At 46.4% G+C, this 20,648-nt stretch overlaps 1 protein-coding gene across 1 annotated transcript in view; it reads right to left on the bottom strand.

Annotated features, from left to right (window-relative positions):
* Positions 1–19,415, bottom strand: part of GLI3 (GLI family zinc finger 3) — a 286,095-nt gene extending 266,680 nt beyond the window's left edge. Inside the window, exons 1-2 of the mRNA XM_060020203.1 lie at positions 19,151–19,415; positions 4,702–4,866 (exon numbers count right to left, since the gene is read on the bottom strand). Coding sequence (XP_059876186.1) covers positions 4,702–4,825 — 124 coding nt within the window. The 5' untranslated portion in view covers positions 4,826–4,866; positions 19,151–19,415. The remainder of the gene's footprint in view (positions 1–4,701; positions 4,867–19,150) is intronic.
* Between the last annotated feature and the right edge of the window lie 1,233 nt (positions 19,416–20,648).

Raw genomic sequence — 20,648 nt, 5'->3', positions numbered from 1 at the left:
TTTCTGCTGTGAACTGTCCACCCACTTCTGAGCAAAATTAGGTACATAAACTCTTACCATAAAAAAGGACAAAAAGAGACAAGAGATCTTGGCGGTGAACAGCCGATGAATTCCCAACTCTTAACAAAATTCTGAGCTATCTTACTCCCAGCCAGGAGACCAACAGATATCCTGATTAACACTCATAGGAGTTACTGGACAGTCTGAAAGAAAATCACAAGGCCAGGAAGTGACCAAAAGTTAAAATTAAAAAAAAAAAAAAGTATCTCTTACATATTTGCAAACCACAGCACTTTCCCCTTAGAAACCTCAAAGAATTTTTTTTTTAAGCAGAGGAGAACCAAGCCCTCCTTTTGAAAGAATCAAAGTGAACAGGGAACTTCCTCTCCATTATTCATCTATCAACTTTGGTTTCATATTGCATCACCATTAAGATAATTTCTGCTTTCTATCACTTTAAGGTATGTTCCCAATAACTATCAGATCTGATAAAAGATCCCCAAAGCAGGACCTACATATGCTTATTATTAGCTGCTTTCTCTTTTAAAGCAGAGTGGTAGGTTAATAAGAAATATCAGATTACTCCTTTAAAAAAAATCATAGGCCAAAAATGAAATAAAACATTTCACACTGAAAAGTCAGTATTTGCAAGTCGTTAAAGGAAATTTTATAGGACAATGAGAATGTTGAATACGTTGGAACACCTAGATTAAAACATGTCTATTATTTACAAAACACAATATGCAGCTTGGAAAGTGATGAATCCATACCTGAAAAAAACAGATCATTAAGGCATTTTACTTAAGGTACTAGCATATTAACAGATTTGAGATTTTTAAGTAAACCATGACACCTAAGATATGAATGCACACTTTATATGTGAAAGACACCATCTTGGACGCCAGAAATGATCATTTACGTGTCAGTTGCACTGAACAAATATTCAGAAAACTGAATGTCTTCTCTTTTGTCATTTACGTTTCATAAATAACACTAGAGCTTAAAATCAAACCATAACACATGAAGCAAACACTGTGGTTCCTGAGTAAGTATACTGAATGCTTCATATGTTGATATAGGTTCTTAAATGTTACAAAAATCAGTTTGGCTGTGTTTTACCCATAGAAGATTTAGAACAGTTTTTCACTTGTGTTATTTTAAATTTCAAGGTTTAAAGGCAAATCCTTCCTCAAAATGTCGTTTAAGGTTTTTGAACCATACATTTTGGTTCGTGTGTATGTGCGCGTTTAAACAGAACTCTGTATGACTGTTATTCTAGGAGTAGATACCTGGCTGAGAAAAGTAAGAAAACAGATCTGTAAGGACATGCAGAGGAATGTGCATGGTCTGGCTGGAAGGCTCACAATCAGGAATAAACTGCAGCACATAATGGCTGGAAAAGTTAATTAAGTCAACGTAACAGCGCCAATAGCGAAACGTTTTTGTTTGTTTTATTTTAATCTTGAAATTGTGGACGGGAGAAGAAATACACAGGTTACCTCCGTAATATATCTTGGTGAGGAACTCATTTTTCATTGTTCATTTACAAGTCTCTGAGTTGCAGAACTTTGTAAGGAAAGCCTAAGAACCCCCTGGGAACAGTAGCAATTGGTACTACCTATTATAGGATCCAAGTAATTTTCACTTCCTTTTTGTGAAGAGCCTCAGTGGAGGTATCCAAGCCCTTCTGAAATGTTTGCAGAGAAAAGACAGAACGGGAGACAGACAGAATAGACAGACGGATGGATGACCATAGCAATGACAGTATACCAACCTTTGAAAGCCTGCCCCCCACACCAGCTCTTACACCCAAACCAAACCACAGACCAAAGCCCCCAGACTAGCTGTGTGACCAGAGCTGAGAGCAAAGGGCAGCGTGCCACCAGGTAGAAGCTGGCAGAACAGAGAATTTGGGCCATTCCACACCCTCCTAAGCATGATCCTGGGGCCATAAAGAGGCTCCGAACTAGTTAGATGAATCCTGCCGAGGACTTTGTAAAAAAAAAAAAAAAATCATTACAATTATTCGCATTGCTTATGGAAAGCAATCACAAAGAAAAAGGTTTATTTGTTTCAATTTTTCCCACCTTTAAACTTGTTTGCTGGTTTTCCTGGAATCTTCCAGCAGGATTGCCATTGATATTTCAAAAACCACTTCCATTTTTCTTTATTTGGTTGGCTCTTTATTTTATTCCAAAACAAAAAGGAGTCAATCTCTTACAAGAAATAGAACACTGAAAAAATGGTCAGAGCTCACAGGATTCTAGGACAGCTATCATTCACGCAGAAGCCCTGCAAACCTGACTAATGAGGTTTTTGCCCCAAGATAGGACGTGTCTTACACCCATTTAGGAGGTGCTTCAAGGACCCGAGCTCATCAGGGTGGGAAGCCCGTGGAATTCGGTTTCGGAGTCAGTTCTGTGGTTACTTCGGACGCAAGGACTAACTTTTATAAACCATGACTGTTTCTTCCCTGGATACTTGTTCCCCAGTGGCTTCCTGGCTGCTGGGCTGATTCGGTTAGTTCTGCTCCTGGTCACCCTAAGCAGGTTAATGGGCAGAACTCATGGTCAGAGCAGCTCCAGACAAAGGCAACAGCACCAAATATCTGCCCAGCAGGTGTCCAATGGCCGGAATCGCCCAAGTGGCAGCACCTTCGTAAGGACAGATCGCTATTGTTACTCTGCTGAAATTCCCAGAAAGGACAGTGGTTTACGGAGGCTCCACGTGGTGCAGCCTATTCTCACGCACACACTTACACGCTCACTCACTCACACGCACTCACACTCACACACACTGCTATAAAAATCACCCAACGTTGATGCTGCGTGAAGCATGATATCCAGAAAGCGATTATTCCTACAAATTTGCTATTAAAATTACCAAATCACCTACATGGCACAGACTGATTCTATTTCTGAAATAGACGTGTCTAATTTTTACAAATTCCAGAGAAAAGGAACAAGGGCCACAGCATGCTTTTTTAAGGAGAAAATATGCCTTCTATAACCTCATCACAGGAATAATGCAAAAATCTGGCTCTATTAAAATAAGCTCTAGTCCTGAGTTGAAAGACCAAGAATCAAGAAAGAAATACAGTTTCGTATGTATGTAAAGTAAATTCATTATTTTAACTCAGACATAAATAGATCTCCCTGAAGGATCAATTCAAAATGGGACTCATTAGCCGAAAGGTTTAATGCCAGCCCCTCCCCTGGCCCGGTCAAGCCAGCAGTGCGCACTGGTGACATCGGGGAAGGAGAAAAGTGAGCAGCACACACTGTGGACCGGGATGGGCACAGAGGGCAGGGCCAGGCAATGCCACAGTTCAGACAGGAAGGTGCAGCTTTTTTATTGGATGTCTGCCCTCACAGCCTATACTTCTGGGCTGTTACCTTCCAAAGCAGATTCTCACTCTCCCATTGTATGTAAAAAATTGGAGGGGCTTCCCTGGTGGCGCAGTGGTTTAGAATCTGCCTGCCAGTGCAGGGGACACGGGTTCGAGCCCTGGTCTGGGAAGATCCCACATGCCGCGGAGCAACTAAGCCCGTGCGCCGCAGCTACTGAGCCTGCGCGTCTGGAGCCTCTGCTCCGCAACAAGAGAGGCCGCGATAGTGAGAGCCCCGCGCACCGCGATGAAGAGTGGCCCCCGCTCGCCGCAACTAGAGAAAGCCCTCGCACAGAAACGAAGACCCAACACAGCCAAAAATAAATTTTAAAAATTATAAAAAATAAAATTAAAAAAAAGTGGAAATCAGCCTAGTCAAATCTTTTTGGAATAAATAAAATATAAATGCACAGGGAGGGAGGGCGCAGGTTGGCTCAGCAGATGCAAAACCTTGTGCCCAGGTAGGCAGTGTCCAGGACTGAGACCAGCCCATTCTTCCTAAGGGCACATGGCAAAGCGGAGAGCGATTCGCAGAGGCCAGGGGTGGCTATGAAATCTACAAAAAGCCAAGGCGCTGCTGGCCTTCCAGAGCCGAAAGGCAGGGAAAGGAAGTGAAGGTTACTCTTAACTTATTCAGTCTGTTTTTACCAGAGGGGGCTCTGGAATTTATTTTCAGTGCTCCATGCTTGAATTGAAATGCCTCTCAACACTTTGCTTAAAATATTAAAACATACAGCATGTAAAACAGTTGGCTTTCTGTATCTCTAAACGCAAATTAAGGACGTTAAATTTTTATATGCCAACAGCAAAACCTGCAACTCAGAAACTAGATGAGGCTCAACCGTTAACAACTTTTAAAATCCTTTCGAGCGGACTCCTTAGGGTTTGGGGTCTGCAGGGGACCCTATCACTAATTTGGACAAGGCAACTCTTGTGTCTTTTGTAATAACTGATAACTGATTATCCCGACGAGTAGAGACTTTCCATGTGAAATGCAGAGTATTTTGAACCCCAGCCAGACTCATCAAGATGATTTCCAAAATGCCAAAACAGGAACTTCCTATAATAAATAACCTATCACATTTACATCTCGAATTAGCAAATCTGGAAGAAAACGGGTAGTTTCAGCGCCAAAACAGAGATGGCTAAAGCCTGGCCACCCCGAGCCCGCACCCCAACCTCCACCTCCATCTGCGCTCTTCAGCTCTCAGAGCACAAACACGGGTCCAGGTGCAAATGCTCAACTCGCAAGGAATGCAGAGCACAGAAAAGGACTGTAGGCTTGGCTGTTGGTAATCCCCGTGGCCGCTCACCATTGGAAGTGGTGCTGGAGGCCACGGCTTTCTCGCTGACGTCTGGTCGAGTGGAGTATTTCACTATGGAATTCTCCACTTTCTTCTTCTCAGTGGTAGTGGAGCTCTGGGGCTGGGCCTCCATGACGCCTTCTCATTACTTCAGCTCTGGGCGACCAGGAACCCCTACAAAAACAGCAGCGCCATCAATTTCAAATAAGAAGGGGAAAAAGGAAATCCCACTCCGAAGGCCACTTCACCTGTCACCTGAGGAGGTGCCTGGAGCATCAGCTGATTCAAAATCTGGAAGCCCCTTACCCGCTGGCTTTCTTGCAAAAAGGCCTCAAAGTGCTAGTAACAAGCCAGGCGAATTCTGTCTACACGTGCAAAAGGAGGAGAAAGGGACTTGTCCACAATGTGGGACTTCTCCCCAAATCCTACTGGGCATTTGTTATTAAATGGTCTAAATATCTCCATCTTCAGCTGCGTTTACGGCGAGAAATCCAAGCGTCACATTACTCCTTCAAGCCACATCTACAAAGGTCTCCGACATTTATAAGAAAGTGGCCACTTTTCTATGAAGGGGCAGTAGGACAACTTTCCAAGCCAGGGAAGTTTTTTAGTTATTAGTTAGATGTTTTAAAGAGTGACCGACAATTTCTCCCATCCAAGCCCAACTCCAAATTCTGAATCAGAGAATTCTGGTCAATGATTTTGCTTCCCTCACCAAGATATGTGAATCGCAACATGCCTCTTAAACCTAATTCTTTCAGGAAAACCATACACTTTAAGCTTTCTTAAAACAGCAGAACGTTTCCATTCATTTAAGTTACATTTTTAAAACAAACAAAGGTGATAGAACAACACACTCTGGATCCCACAGGAAAAGGCAAAAGATCACCCACAGCAAAGGCTGGAACCACTTAAGAAATATTAAAACTCAGCTAAAGGCAAGGGCAGTTAGTCTGTCTTTCACCAGCTTCATTCATGTGATAATCGCCCTAACTCATCATTCATCAATTTTCACTCTGTTTGGTTCCCGTTCTTTTTTGGCAGTCATGATCTACACCTACGAAGAATACAAGAGAAGATGACAAGTCTCCTCTCTACCACGTTTCCCTCAAGCTCTCTAGATTGTGGGCATTTCTTCCGTGGAGTCACCTGCCTGTTTTCTACATTTAGCGGAGGCCACCGTGTTCCATCAAAACAAGGATGAGAGAAATAAAACAAGCGAGTGCTTCACAGACTAAAAGAGTTAAAGTACCAGACGGAAGATTTTTAGTCATCCTTAACTCAAACTTGCAAGGGAACTGCAATCTGGGATAAGTAACTGGAAAAGCTGAAGGCCCAGAGGCCTCATGGCCCTGGAGCACCAGTTCTTCCAGTAACTTCCATTTCTTTTCTTGATTATCCAGTGGCATTCACCGTTAAACACACAAGTTATTTACACCAGCTTTTCTAGAATAAAAAAGACAAAAAGACGCCCTAGGTTAAATGTACATATCAATTATAAGATCCACTCTGAATGCAGAAACATCCCTCAAAGAGTCCCCACAGGGGCTTCCCTGGTGGCGCAGCGGTTGAGAGTCCGCCTGCCAATGCAGGGGACACGGGTTCGTGCCCCGGTCCGGGAAGATCCCACATGCCGCGGAGTGGCTGGGCCCGTGAGGCATGGCCGCTGAGCCTGCGCGTCCGGAGCCTGCGCTCCGCAACGGGAGAGGCCACAACAGTGACAGGCCCGTGTACCACCAAAAAAAAAAAAAAAAAAAAAAAAAGAGCCCCCATAGATCACAACAGTGAAGGAATATAGACCTTCTTTTCTCAAGGCTGCCACGGTACACAAGTCCACAGGGGAGGGCTTGATTGGCACCCCCTGGAGTTGTCCAGTGCCTCAGTTTCCTCATCTGTCACATGACAGTGTCACACAGTGGGACTTCACCTTGGGGGTGGGAATGGGGGGTGTCCAGTCCTCTTTAAGCATATGTTAAAACTTACGGACCCTCTCCCCCCAGAATCCCCTTAAGTGCACCAAAAACTGTCCATTTGATTTCCAAGGGATCACAGGCCCTCCAAACCAGTTAAAGAACCCCTGAAGGAGAAATTCTCAACCACCCCTTCTAGCTCTACCAAGCTCAGAATGAGTCTCTAAATTTTTTACATGCTCCCCCCAAATTGACTTAAAGATCATTTTTAAAGCATGCCACGAGAACAATTCAACCCACTCCATGGCACTGTTTCTCAGCGTGGTACAAAAGCCACCTGCATCAGCCTTGTTTCGGTGCTTGCAGAACATTCAGAGCTGCAGGTCCAACCCCTGAGGTCTCTGAGGTGACCCCTGGAACCTTTATCTGAACAGCACTGGTGACTATCAGCTTCAGTGAAGCTGGCAGACAACTGCTCTACCTATTTTTTGTTTGCTGCTCTGTACCCAATACTGTAGGTGGTCCTCACTGAAGTCTTGGCACATTGGATGAAGTACTGAATTCCAACAGCCCAAAAGAGCCTATCCCAACTGCCATCCCGATAATGAAGTCTGCATCGGTCGGGAATCTTTGTTGAATGTCCGTCTTCCCCTCCGGACCCTAAACTCCAAAGGCCGGGCTATCTACCCAGCACCTCATACCTGTAAGAATATTTACTGAGTAATAAGCGATCCAGCAATGATCCCATGACCCAGACAATTCAGCAGTGTCTTAAATCTTAATTGTCATAGATTTAGCTACATAGCTTTTCTTTTATAGCCTGTGTTTCTTTGTAAACTGGCAAATTATATCAAAACTAAAAACTTTAATAGGAATATTTAATTAATCAAAACACTCCATTCTCAACCATTTTGGAGAAAAGGGGGCACTTACTATAATTGTTTCCCTCAAAACACAAATACAGTTTTACCGGTCGAATCTGGATGGAATTTACGAATACTGGACACAGAAACAAGCTAATGGACCAGAGTGGGGAAAGAAAAAAAAAGCCATGAAGAGATGGGATTCTTGTCTCTTCCTTAGGAGAGGGAACTAATTAATAGTAGCGAAGAGACAAGTCACCAAAGCTCCTTGACAAACTTGGTTTTTGTGGAGTTGTTGGTTTTTCCCCCAAGCGAAAGACTTCATTTTAACAAAGCAATAAAAACCCTCCAAATACTCATCACCAGAGAGAGGCTCAGTGAGAAGAGGTAAAGCCCCAGGCGCTGATTGAAATTGCACTAATTAATGGTCTTGGAGAACACTAATTCCTCCCCCCACCCCCTGTTCAAAATGGATTTTTAAAAAAATAGACCCTTGGTCACTCAAAAGTCTACCCCCTTCTTCTATTTTGACAACTTATTTTTGGATCTCATTAGTTAGTAACTAATTATTTAAAAGTGTGGTTTATGCTTGGAACAAGGCTATAAAAATGGCAACTTGCCAAGGCAGACATCTGCTTCCTGTATATCCCTATAAATTATATCAGCTTATTTTACTGATAAAAACCCAACTTTGTCCCTGTCAGTTACAAAGGAGAAAGTTGGGTTTTTTAAATAAATTTATTTATTTATTTACTTTTGGCTGTGTTGCGTCTTCATTGCAGTGCGCGGGCTTCTCACTGCAGTGGCTTCTCTTGTCGCGGAACACAGACTATCTAGGCATGTGGGCTTCAGTAGCTGTGGCACACGGGCTCAGCAGTTGTGGCGCACGGGCTTAGCTGCTCCGCGGCATGTGGGATCTTCCCGGACCAGAGCTCGAACCCATGTCCCCTGCACTGGCAGGCGGATTCTTAACCACTGCGCCACCAGGGAAGCCCTAAAGGAGAAAGTTTTAACATTCTAGACTCTCACACCTCATCAAAACTCTGCACCAAGAGTTAGGGAGCAGAAAAGAGTGCTTGCTTCTAGCTGGGGTGGCAATTTTTTCATAGACTACTCAGCCGAGTTGGGAAACTCAGTCCTGAGTTGATACAGGAAGGCATGAGGTACAGAAGTGACCCGTAAAAATGCCTGATGGAATCCTAAAACATACATAACTAGGGCCGTAGCCTATAGGACTCCTTATAAAACCTGGCGTTTCCTAAATAATAAAGTATAATTTATTTAGAACGTAACTCTCAAGGAGAACTTTTTGGTTCTGCTTCACTTCAAAGATCTTTCTCTGAGGAAAACATGCCACTGGTTTTTAGATGTGAATGAAATGAGACTTTTAGACCCTGCTCCCTTTCTTACAGGGCCAAACTGTTCTCCCTCAATCCTTTTCATCACTGCAACATTACATGCAAGATTTGCTGGCATGCCCCTTGACTTTTTATGCTTATGAAGAAAAAGAGCAAAAAGAAAAACTATTTGTAGCTGATGTTTGAGTCCCAGCAGCTTGGGTATATGGGAAAAACAAACACAAAACAAAACAAAAAACCCTGCAGCCAGGAAAAACCGCTCTGCTAAGATGACCTGCTAAAGCCTGACGTTTCACAGGTAAATGCAGGAATGAAAATGCCTTCTTGAACGCAAACAGTCATGGCTTTTCCCCATTCAGCTGTCCCTGATCCTTCTGTAATTTTCGCGAGGCCTAAACCCAGGGCACAATTATTTCCGGACGCTCTTTTAAAAGTAATCCCTCTCCTACTAGCAACCTGCCCACAGGAGGGTCTTTCCTTTCTAGATTATAAATCTGAACTTGCGTCAACCTCCTACCAAACGAGACGTCCTATCCTGGAGCCACTGACCAGGTGATGCTGTAGTGCATGTCTCCACTTGAAAGGCAGCCAAAGAAAAGCTGCAACATTTATTACCAATTTGAAGAAATGGCAGGGAGGGGGAAGACCTGCATTGGAAACAGCACTCCCCCACCCCACCCCTGCAAAGCCTCGGTTGGCCCTCTCTTGAGAGTGGCCACTTGGAGCTGCAATTAAAAAAATACAAAAACAAAACAAAACCCAAAAAAACCCAAGAACTTTCATCTTTGCAAAGATAAGTTGTCATTTGTGTGCTTCTTTTTCCATTTAGTAAGCAGTGGGCTGTGGTCAGTGCTGCCTGGGAGCGCTCGCAACCTGCGCTTCCACGCCAGCTTCCTTTCTGTTCCCCGCACGGTTCCAGGGTCCGCGTCTTCACATCTCGGCCGCGTCTCCGCGTCCCAGCCGCCTCCCCCCCGCCGGGATCCCGGCGTCGCCGTGCGGGCCCCGCTCCCCGCACGCGGTCGCAGTCGGTGCAGCGGAGGCCTCGGGGCGCCCGCCTCGCCGTCTGCTCCCTCCCCGGCGCGGGCAGACCCGGCCGCAGCTCCCGGTCAGCGCCCCGAGCCCGGAGCGCCCGGCCGCGCAGCGCTGGTTCCTCGGAATCGGCCGGCCCCGCTCGGATCCGCCCTCCGGCAGCGTCCCCCCGGAAAGCGCAGAGCAGGGGCCGGACGATCGGAACCCCGCAGGGCCTCCGCCGCCCAAAGAGCAGCCCTCTGCACTCTGCATCGCCCCGGTCACCGGCTCCCGGGGCACTGGAAAACTCTCGGCACAACTGGGCAGCATCTCCAGCAGACAGCGGTCGGTGGCCGCCCCGCATGCAGTCACACAACTGCTTCACTGGCTGAATTCGGAGAGAGGCAACTTTCCGGGCACTTTGCAAGGCAACACCCTCTGTTCGGCACTACAGTACAACACTGCGGAACCCTTGACGTCTTCAGGAAAGCCCTGGCTGTGTGCGTCACTTCACCAAACTTCTAACTCGCTTCACCGGCTCTTAACCCTGTTCCCAATGTTGCTCGTTCATCAGCTGCCCCACATAGATTAGGTGTTGTGAATGGTGTAGGCACAGACCCATCTCATGGGCTCTAGGGGAGGAGGGCCCTCAGTGGGGTTCCAAAGTTCAACCTTAACCACGAGGCTTTAGACAGTAAATGGAGAGCGTGAGAAATCGCAATTCTGGGAACATGTGCAAAAATCAGCCTTTCCCCTTGCAGATCTCTGCAGTGAATCCTGGGAATGCGCATACAAGCAGGATTCCATGATGGGTTAAACCCTTACAATGTTCAAAAGGAAGCGCCAGGGCTAAAACCAACGTTTGAAATGATGTTTGAACTGTATAAAACAACTTTCTAATCGAAGGTGAAATGAAACAGTAGCTATAAACTGATATAATGCATCCTTTGTGAACAGCAGACTACTTCATTTATTTCCCTAATCCAGCTGGTTTATTTTTCAGTGGCCTGAATTTGGGTTTTCCTTTTTTTCTTAATGCATTTAAAGATTTAAAACAACTAAGTTAAAAGCCTGATTCGTGGCAACCTGATCAGTTTCTGATGGGTTAAAACAGCTATTGCCAAGGAGGGATCAGAAAAAAGAGGCATTCCAGGAGGAAGGGGCAGCACTTTGAACAGCATGGCGATTAGGCCTTAAGTGAGTAATGATTCTCTGCAACCCAGGGAACTCCTTGCTCAAGAGGAATAAGACTTTCCTCCAGAGAAAGTACCTTTACTTACACCTGCCCGTATATTAACAAGCTGAATGATCTTCCTAATATGCTAATATTTCAAAAATCCAGAAGAACTAGCCTGTGTAAGGATTTCTAAGGCGCTGCCACCGTAACACTGAAAAGTGACATTTCTCTCATACTGTATCACTTACTAGCAGATTACCTGCTCCTTCAAGACACCAGTCTGAGAGCAACCGTTTAGGTAAAATTCCTATTAAATAGTTATACCTTCCTGCAGCATTAAAATTCAGTTCCTAAAGAACATGACTGCTCTAGGAAAAGTTTTGGGTTTTTTTTTTTTTTTTTTTTTGAAAATCAAGAAGCACAAACTAATGCTGATTTTAACTTTTGAGCAATTCTGGAAGTGAGAAACAGCATGAGTTTCCATGAGCCAAATTTAGGGAATTTGAAACATTTCAGTGGATTTCATGTAATCATGCTTTACAGAAAACCTCTTATAGGTTGGTAATGTGGTTGATGTTTCCTGGTGCTCAAAATACCTTTCTGAACTTAAAATCAATTAGATATGCATAACTTCTGTGACACACCAACAGTTCCCAAGATTCCTAAGGCTTCCTCTCCCTCCCCTGTCTGCACTGCCTTTCTTTCCGGCAAGCTCAACTCCGTAAGTTCTTAATGAAATCTTCATGAATTTTTAACTATAGTATTTTTAAATGTGCAATTATTTTACCTTTACATGAGATTCCCCCCGCCCCCATAATGAGGAAAGCCGGAAGCCTAAAGCCGTAACTGCAAGTAAGAAAGCCCTATCTGTTCAAGTTGCCAAAAATGGTCTTTCGTAGCCTAGAGGGTTCCCCAAATCTGCTGCCTATTGCTTTCGGATCTTTCTTTCCCAGTTTCTGAAGCTCCTAATCTCAGATAAACAGTGTTCATGACAGACGTCCCTCGAAAGGGAATGGAATTACTCTAAGGGGAAGTAATTGCCTGGCTACGGACTGAGTTTGGTTTTAGTAGATTAACTACATCTCAACTTTTAAGAAACCCATATATTTAATTAACTTCAACTACTGAAAAGCATATTTGACGTGAAGTCATCACTGCTACTAGCGTTAAAATCACAAATTGCATTCTGCGGGCCAGTTTTACTTTTCTGCCATGTGTATTTAAAAGGAAAGATCATCGGCTACTCTGACGTTCTCTGCTGCCAGGAGGACTTTATGAGAAACAGTTGAAGGGTAAAGGTCTCTATTTCATACTTGTTACTGTTTCTGAGTTTTGCAAAAACTATGAAACACCAGTTCCGTGTACTTTGGTTAGGCTTTGCAGGAAGTGCCCTGCATAGCAGGTGCCATGAAGGAATGAGCTGGCATCCCCGACTTTCTGTGGGCTTGCTGGAGACAGACAATCCCAGACAGAAAAGGACATCTTTAGGTCGGTTATTGGTCTATAGATCCCGCTAAGCTCATGAAAACTGCATTTCCCTTAAACCTACGTATATCACGAAAACAGCATGACTGATCAAAGGTGACCCTTGTCTCACTTCCCTAGGGTGTACAGGTATTAAAAGTTTTCATACATTTTCAGAAGAAAAAAATCCCTAAATTTAAAGATCCTTCTTAGAGAACTTCTATAACTTTTGGCTCCTAGAATCAGGTGTGCCTTTATAATCAAGCTTAAGAGATAGAATACATGTTCTCTGCATAGGAATATACTTTTAAACCATCACAAATAGGAGACCAATATCTGCTGGGTGTTAAAATCAGCTGGAGAGCTCCCAAAGGCACTTATTTTTTTTGTCTGGTACTGTTCATCATACTTCATCCTCCCGATTTTTAAACTGGGGATTCTTGAATCTTAACTGCAACTTGAAAAGCACATTTTTCATAACTTAAGGATTTTTAATCAGGGCTTATTCAGTAACAATTCCCCCCTGGTCCACTCAGCCTATCAACTTTGCAGAATTCTACAGCTGTCTTACTTTTTGGCCCCTGCCCACCAATCATGTACAAAACCGCCAATGTAAACTATACCGAACGATGCACCCTCCCAGTGAAATGCCCTGGTGTGGAATGTCATTTGAACCTCACAGTTCAAACAGCAGATGTTGTCCTGAAGTGGCGTGGCCTGGTCCACGCTCCATTCAGATTTCCAGACATCTTAGTTCATTAAGGCTTCATTCTTGAGCCACTGCCTGAGGTTCCTCGACACACAGGTAACTCCCTTGAGACTGAATTATTCTTTTCTAAAATACCACAAGCTGAAATCGAGAATATGGTTTAACTGCTTCATTCCTTCATTACGACAATTTGAGAATTAGCTTTCATCTGAACTGTCAGTTTTCAGTCTCTTTTCGTAAAAATCCATAGTTTGTAATGTACAGCACTCTGGAATACTGTTAGGTGTTTTCTGCAATCTCCCCTCAAAGTTCAAGTAGCTAAAGCTGCAGATTTCCACATGAAAATAAACAAATAAGATGTCACACTGCCTTCTGAAGGTACTCCAAGAGCCAGAGATTTAAATAAAAGGCCACTTATCTCCCATTATTTAATTTCATTTTGCAGCATAAAAATTACCCAAATATACCAACAAATGCTGATGTTTCAAACATACTCCTGTGTCACATACACACACACACACACACACACACACACACGCACACAAACACGCATGCCAACACCCCCTCCCCCCCAAAAAAAAAGTAAAGAAAAGAAAAGAAAAGCCCACTAGCGGTTTGAGGCTGGCCATCAATCCAATTTACTGCAGGTACAATTTACATGTACACTGCACGCCGCAACGAAACCACAGTGTGATGCCAATAGGCCCCTTAAGAAAGTTTTCCCCTCAATCTCTGGAAAGGAGCTTTAAAAGAAAGCAAGGATTACAGTCAGCTAGAAGGTAGGGAGGGGACTTACCTCAAACCCAGCCAAGCAGAAATCAAGAGCAGTAATTCTACAAGTCGACAGAGTACACTTTCAAGGCTATAATGGTGTGAAGAGGTGCTGGGCCACATGGCCTGGAGGCAGCGCTAATGCCCTGATGACTGATGCTGGCCGGGCATACAATGAATTTGGGGCTTGAAAACTAACAGAAACCATGCAGTACTTTGACAAATGGGCTTTCACAATTTCATTCATTGAATAACCTTTAAGCGCAAAATTGGCTCGAGTTCTCTTGGGAATTATGTGACATGTCTTGGACGATGATGTGAGTATTTTCCTTTTTTAATTATGACTCCGTATGCAAAATGCAAGAGCACCCTAATGTGAGGACACAACTCCAGATACTGCAGATGCATATGTGGAGCTCAACACAATATTGCCTTTCAGGAGGGGACTGGAATGGTCCAATGCCACCTTATTAACTAGGTAATGGCCTGTTCATTCAGTTTCTTTAGAGAGCCATAGATTTTCTGGGACGTTTTGTTGGGTTGAAATATACACACAGAGAACAAAAAACACTTTCACATTAAAGGAAAAAAAAAACCCGAAAGTGGTCATGAGTAGCTAAGAAGTGTGACACTAAAATATAGTGCATTTAGAATTACAAGTGGAGAAAGTCTAAGTTTAAGGGGCGAGGCAAAGGAAAAGTGCCTTGAAACAATTGAGACACCACGTAAGGTTTGCAATCGAATACACTTGCCAACACAGTTAACATCCAATTTCTTCCCAACGGCTCCCCTCCCTTAGAACCCTGTAAAACCAGCCCTTAGATGGAAAAATCGTAATTTTGGCAATTTCGAAAGAGGGCATGAAATATCTAGAGTGTCTCTAAATTAGCAAGTACCACTTACTGTTAGAGCATTGCCTTTAACAGCTTCTAAAAACTTAAGAAAAGGATCTTAAAACAGGAAGCTTGGTGAGCTCCTAAACCTGTTATTGGAGCCAGGAACACATAGCATATTTAATCTGCAAACTGTGCGAGTCTACAGTGATTTCAGCAAGATCTGAGGCATGCCCTCAAGGTTTGCTGGGATCTGGGATTAGGGGGTTGATAAGAACCTCTACTGCCCACGGACATGTTTTTCTTCTGCAGTTAAACACAAATGCACACAGACGTTTGACTGCTGCTTGGCGTTACCGCTCAAGTTCTAAAAAAGCTTTGCAGCTCCTTTTGCTGTCAATATATCAAAGTTAAAAAAAAAATCATCAAAGTGTGAAATTTCATTTAAAGTCTTCGCCAGTCTACAGCTCTATTTCACAGGCCCATCAAATACAAGTAGAGATGAAAAATACACTGAAAGTGCTGGAGAGAAGTTTGTGGTGCTCCCCCTGCCCTGTTGTTGTTTATTCTGTCTCCCTTTATTTGCTTTGAAACTAGAACAAATCAATTTTCATCTGGAAAAATGACAACAGGAAGTGAAGGGCAGCATCTTCTAGTAGCCTTTAATGAAAAGACAACCTGAAGTCATTATTAGAGTGGAATCTTGTGCTTAACAAATGAAATAGACACACACACACACACACACACACACACACACACGCACGCACAATTTCTTCTACAGTCATGTCAGCATTTTAATTGACTCTCATGATATAAGTTGGCAGAAAATTTCTTGAATCTTCCAAAACAAATCAGACTGACTATAGAATATGGATGCCAGCAAAACTAAAACCTCCTTCAAAGAATTCTTTAGCTGGGGATTTACAACAATTGCATAAAGAAGAAAAGGCTGACTTTTAAGATAATCTACTATAGTCTAAAAGCATTAACATTCCATTACTAAGGTTTTCTTGAGGATTTCATGACTCACTGATTCACTTTTCCTTCAAGACTGGTTTTTCTTAGTACATTACTGTCTCCATATAAGTGAGTGCATGGCACAATGATCATTAAATTGTTTCCTTTCGTAAACTCCCAAACCCTATCCTTAAAAAAGGGGGGCAAGGGGAATCTCAGTAAGCAGGATACCTCACATAGATTGTAAGGACCCCTAAATGGCAAAGCACAGAGGAAGTCTGAAACCCTTACAGCATGCAGGTAATTAAGAAAACTGGCCAAGAAACAAAGGAAAGTTCAACTTTTAGGCTTGGGCATCAAACTGATAAATTAATGATTCTTTCATTAAATAAGTAATGAAATAATTCACCAGAGTCATTCTTCATCAGTACTGAATTTTCTCATTTCTGTCTGTAGTCCTTTGCAATTTCGACATACTGGAAAAATGTGTTTATGTCAGGGTTCGATCAAGGAACACAAACATGTTAAAGGTACCAGGAAGTCGTAGGTATCTGAGTTGAATCTACTAGCCTTTCATAAGAATACAATCTATACCGTTTAAAGTGCTTCCGCGTGTGTGAAATTTCACTGGACACCTCTCACACTGGACCTACTCAGGCATCTGAAACCAAAGCTTCCCTAGGCTGACTTCAAGAATCATATACCCTCAAAGGATCTTCCCTTAGGCAGGCAGTTTCTAATTAAATAGCTTTTAGTATAAAATAAACCTCTTCTCCCTATAAGTATGCTATTACAACTAATTTATATGTTAGTTCATGTTTGTTTCAGGTCTGACTATAGTCCAACTGGCCAAAGTGTTTGTGTACCAGGTTAACACCAATATTTCCTAACATAAACAAATTCTTTAGATACTTCACACAGTTTACATTGTAAAGCCAATCACCACTGCTTTAATAAAGGCCCTCAACTGAAATACTGTTCTGCTTCAGAAAGATGAAGCGATTTTGAGGTTATTACACTACTTTGAAACATAGCATTTTCCTCCTTCAAAATAATCTTGACACATGTAATTAAGAAACTGTCAGACCATTATTAATTTTTAATTTAAAACCTAAATGAAATAATTACAGGAATCAATCAATAAGGCACCTATTCAAATTACAGAGCAATTACATAAATACTCAAAATTAATACTTTAGGCCAATTCTTGAAGATTTCCGTCTATAATATGCTAAGACTTCAAACAACACAAAAAGTGTAACATGGGGACCACGAATAGTTCCTGCCTTAAACAGACAGAAAGGACCATGGCAGAGGGCCACACCGGCCATGCCCAAGGCACTCAAGCTGGAACGCTTTTTAAAAGTTAACTGATTTCCACCAGACACTTATTTCAGGGATCTCAAAAACATCCCAATTCTGTCCAAAATCACATTGGGAGGGAAAAGCCTAATTACCACGAATTTCCAGCAAACGGCTCTGCAGAGACGAACTGGGGAGAAGAAGGAAGAAAGATAAAGGAGAGCAGAAGGTGTTTTCTAGAACCAGTCCGGCAAATGGCACTGCGCAGGTCTCTGCACAGCCGCCGACCCTCCATACCTCCGACTAAAGGGCTCTTTTACTTGGAGATGCGGACAGTCCATCATTTCAAACTGAAATGGCAGCTGGAAAATGTGGAACAGCTGGCAGAGAGCTGGGAGAAAATGTTTTACATAAATATATGTACATATAAACTGGCAGAGGGCCACGAGCGCTGTACCCAAGGCAAGAGTCTGTTCGGGACTGCACACCCGGGAGATGAGACCCTGGGGGCGGGCGGGAGGAGTTGCGGGGAGGATGCCTCCTCCATACTCTGTCTACACGGGGTCAGCAAGGGAAGCGTGGGTCCAGCTGCTCTCGGGATGGCATCTCCCAAATGAGGTGTAATCAGGGACGTGAGCACAAAGTTCAGGGGAGGATAAAAGGCCTGGGTGTGCGGTGGAGCTTCGGCATCTGGCAATCTGCTTAGAAGTCGCTTCACAAACTCTCCAAGTTTGGGTAAATATTTATTCCCTCTCCACCTCCTCCCGGCCCTGTGCCCTCTGCAACTGCAAAAAGTAACTGTCCCCTGCAGAGTGATTCATACCCAACTCTGCTTGGTGAAAACGCGGCCTCTTAAATGATTATTGCAGGGGCCACGGTTACCCCCCGCCCAACTTCCACAGCTCACTCCCTGCAGCTTCTAGTGCTTTTCTTTCTTTTGTTTTCTTTTTTTCTTTCTTTTATTCTTTTTTTTTTTTAATGCTGTCCCTGGAAAAGAAAAGAATCCCAAATCATCCACAGATGGTACAGCTTTCACTTTTCCTCTCTCAGGACGGAGGCGCGCCTCCCTCGGATGGGAAGCGCAGGCTGGAGGAAGCCCCCGCCGCGGCGCTCCCCGCGCGCACCCACCTCGCCGCCCGCCGCCTTCCGCGCCCGGCCCCCCGGGGGGGATGCAACAGTGCGAAGGCGGGCGCCGGGGCCCCGGGGGCTAGCGGAGTTCCTTTAAGCCCTCGGGGTGGGGAGTGGGGGCTTGGGGCCCCGTCGCCGCGGCTGCTGCAAACTTCTTCCCCCACCCCGCCCTGCCCCAACTTCGGGAGATGAAATTCTCCAGTCCGTCTCCGGATGGCCGCGCCGAGTCAGACGCTGGGAAGGCGAGCAGGAGGGGGCGAAGTGAACACTCGCTCCGACGCCTTACCCGCTGCTCCCGAAATCTGGGCGCCTCGAGACAGCCATATTCAGTTCCTCCCGCGCCCCCCGTCGGGGACCCCCCCTGTCGACCCGGAGGCGCGGGCGCGGCCGCCGGAGCGGGCTCCCGGGTGCGGAGCCCCGCGAAACAAAGAACTTCAGGCGGGACGTACCTGCGGCGGCGGCGGCTGTCAAGTCCCCGAACTTCCCATAGACCCGCGTCCGGGGCGCGGGCGGGCAGCTCCGGGCTCCGCGCGGCCGCGGGCGGCTCGGGCTACGGCGAGCGGCCGGGCAGGGCGCGGGGGGTGCCGGCGGCGGGCATGGTGCGGCGCAGGCGGCCGCCGGGCGCGCGGGGAGGGCGGGTCGGGGCGGCGAGGGGGCGCGAGGGCGAGGGTGCGAGCGCGCCGGCGGCGGTGGCGGTGGCGCTGCCCCTGCCCCTGCCCGCTCCCGCCCGCTCGTGCGGCTCCGGCATCGGTTTCAGGGATCGTGTAATCCGATCCCTTCTGACTCACAGGCCCTGAGTGACAGTTCTGATTTGGTTCACCCGCGGGAGGGAGGAGAAAGAGAAAGAAAGAAAGCCCCCACCGCACTCCCCTCCTGGCATCCAATCGACTTTCTGGAATAAGGTCCCATCCCGGCCTGGAAACCCGCGCGGGCTTGGAGGCGCCCCCCGCCCGGACCCGCGCAGCCTGCGCTACTCACGGGTGGAAAAGTTGCTCTTCGGCTCTGCGCTTCCCTCCCTCGCGCTCCCTCCTTCCCTCCTCTTCCTCCTCCTCCTCCCCGCGCTCCTCCTCCCCCAAGTTTTAACAGATGTTGCCGGACTCTCGGCTCTCGCTCGTGCTCCCTCTTCCCCCGCCCCCGCCCCCGCCCCCGCCCCGTCCCTTTTCTTTCGGCCCCTCTCCGGCGGCGCGGTGGGGACGCGCCGAGCAGCAGGACGCCTGCCGCCGCAGGGGGCGAAGTTGGGAAAACTTGGAGGAGTGCGGCTCGCCTTACTTTTGCTTTCTTGCTCCCTGCAGGCCGCGCCGGGTGCCCGCGCTTCCCCGCCCGCCGCGTCCCCGCGCCCGCAGCGGGTCCCAGCGGCGACGCGGGCGGTGGCGAAGAGGCGGCGCGGGCCGGGGTCGGGGGCTGGCGGGGGGGGAGCCCGGGCGCCCCGAGCCACGCGCGCGCTCCCTCCCCGCCCTCCGCCTCCTCCGCCCCTCCCCGATCCTCACACGGACACATTCAAGCCTGCCCCTCCTCTTCCCCCTCCTTGACCCCGCGCCCGCTCGGCGCGCCGAGGCCCCACCCACCCGGCGAAGGGAAGGGGGCCCGGGCGTGAGGTCACCGCCGCCCTCCCCGCCCGCGCTCGCCACACCGCCGGGACGCCCCCGCCGGCCCGCGCCCCGCGTGCCCCGGCGGCGTCTCCCAGCTCCCATCGCCTCCCAGCCCAGTTCTCCCGCTCCCTTTTCTCCCCGCTCCCAGTTTGGGCTCCCTTTTTCTTCTTTTAAGGCCTCTCAGATCACAACCCCCCCTCCTTGGCTCGCCCACTCCTTGTACATTTCCCCAGGCCAACCCTGAAACTCCCCCTTTCGCCGAAGGATGCTTTTGAAAGTTCAGGGTTTTTCTCTCCACCGGACTCATCTGCCCTTTGGGGCCAAATCTGGGAAGTGGGAGCTCCCACTACACAGCCTGCTGTCCCCATGGGCTACTTTATAAAGGACACAAAAACAAAGACCCCGGGCTTGGAGCCTGGACTCCAACGTGGTGCTTTTCCCTGAGCTACAAAGTGTCTCTGTCCCTGATTGATTTTCAGCGGCCCACACCAGAAAAAAAATTATTTTCCCTCTATTCTCAACCGGCCAGCCTGCATCCAACTGTTCCCTTTCAGTGTACTCAACCTGGACCTGTAACCCAAAAAAGAGAGTTCCCATGGGGGGAAACAAAGGGGGGGGGAGAAAGAAAGGAAAGAAAACCCCTGTGGCATCCCTAAATCCGTTCTTCGTGGGGTAACCTGAGATTCCACCCACCCACCGGCCGCCAGCAGCGCCTCGGAGCTCAGGGTGCACTTGTGTTGACTCGAGGAGCATCTTGACTGAAGGAAGAGCCGTAGGTGGATGAACGATTAGCTATTAGGATCTGAAGAGCATTTTGAGATTCAAATGCTTAACTGGAGAATTTTGAAGGGAACTGATGGTGGTATTCACTATTTGTTTCCTGGGAC

Source organism: Delphinus delphis, chromosome 9, assembly GCF_949987515.2.
Source record: "Delphinus delphis chromosome 9, mDelDel1.2, whole genome shotgun sequence".
Classification (NCBI taxonomy): domain Eukaryota; kingdom Metazoa; phylum Chordata; class Mammalia; order Artiodactyla; family Delphinidae; genus Delphinus; species Delphinus delphis.
The sequence above is the reverse complement of the archived record's forward strand: the minus strand, read 5'-3'. Positions and strand labels throughout refer to the sequence as shown.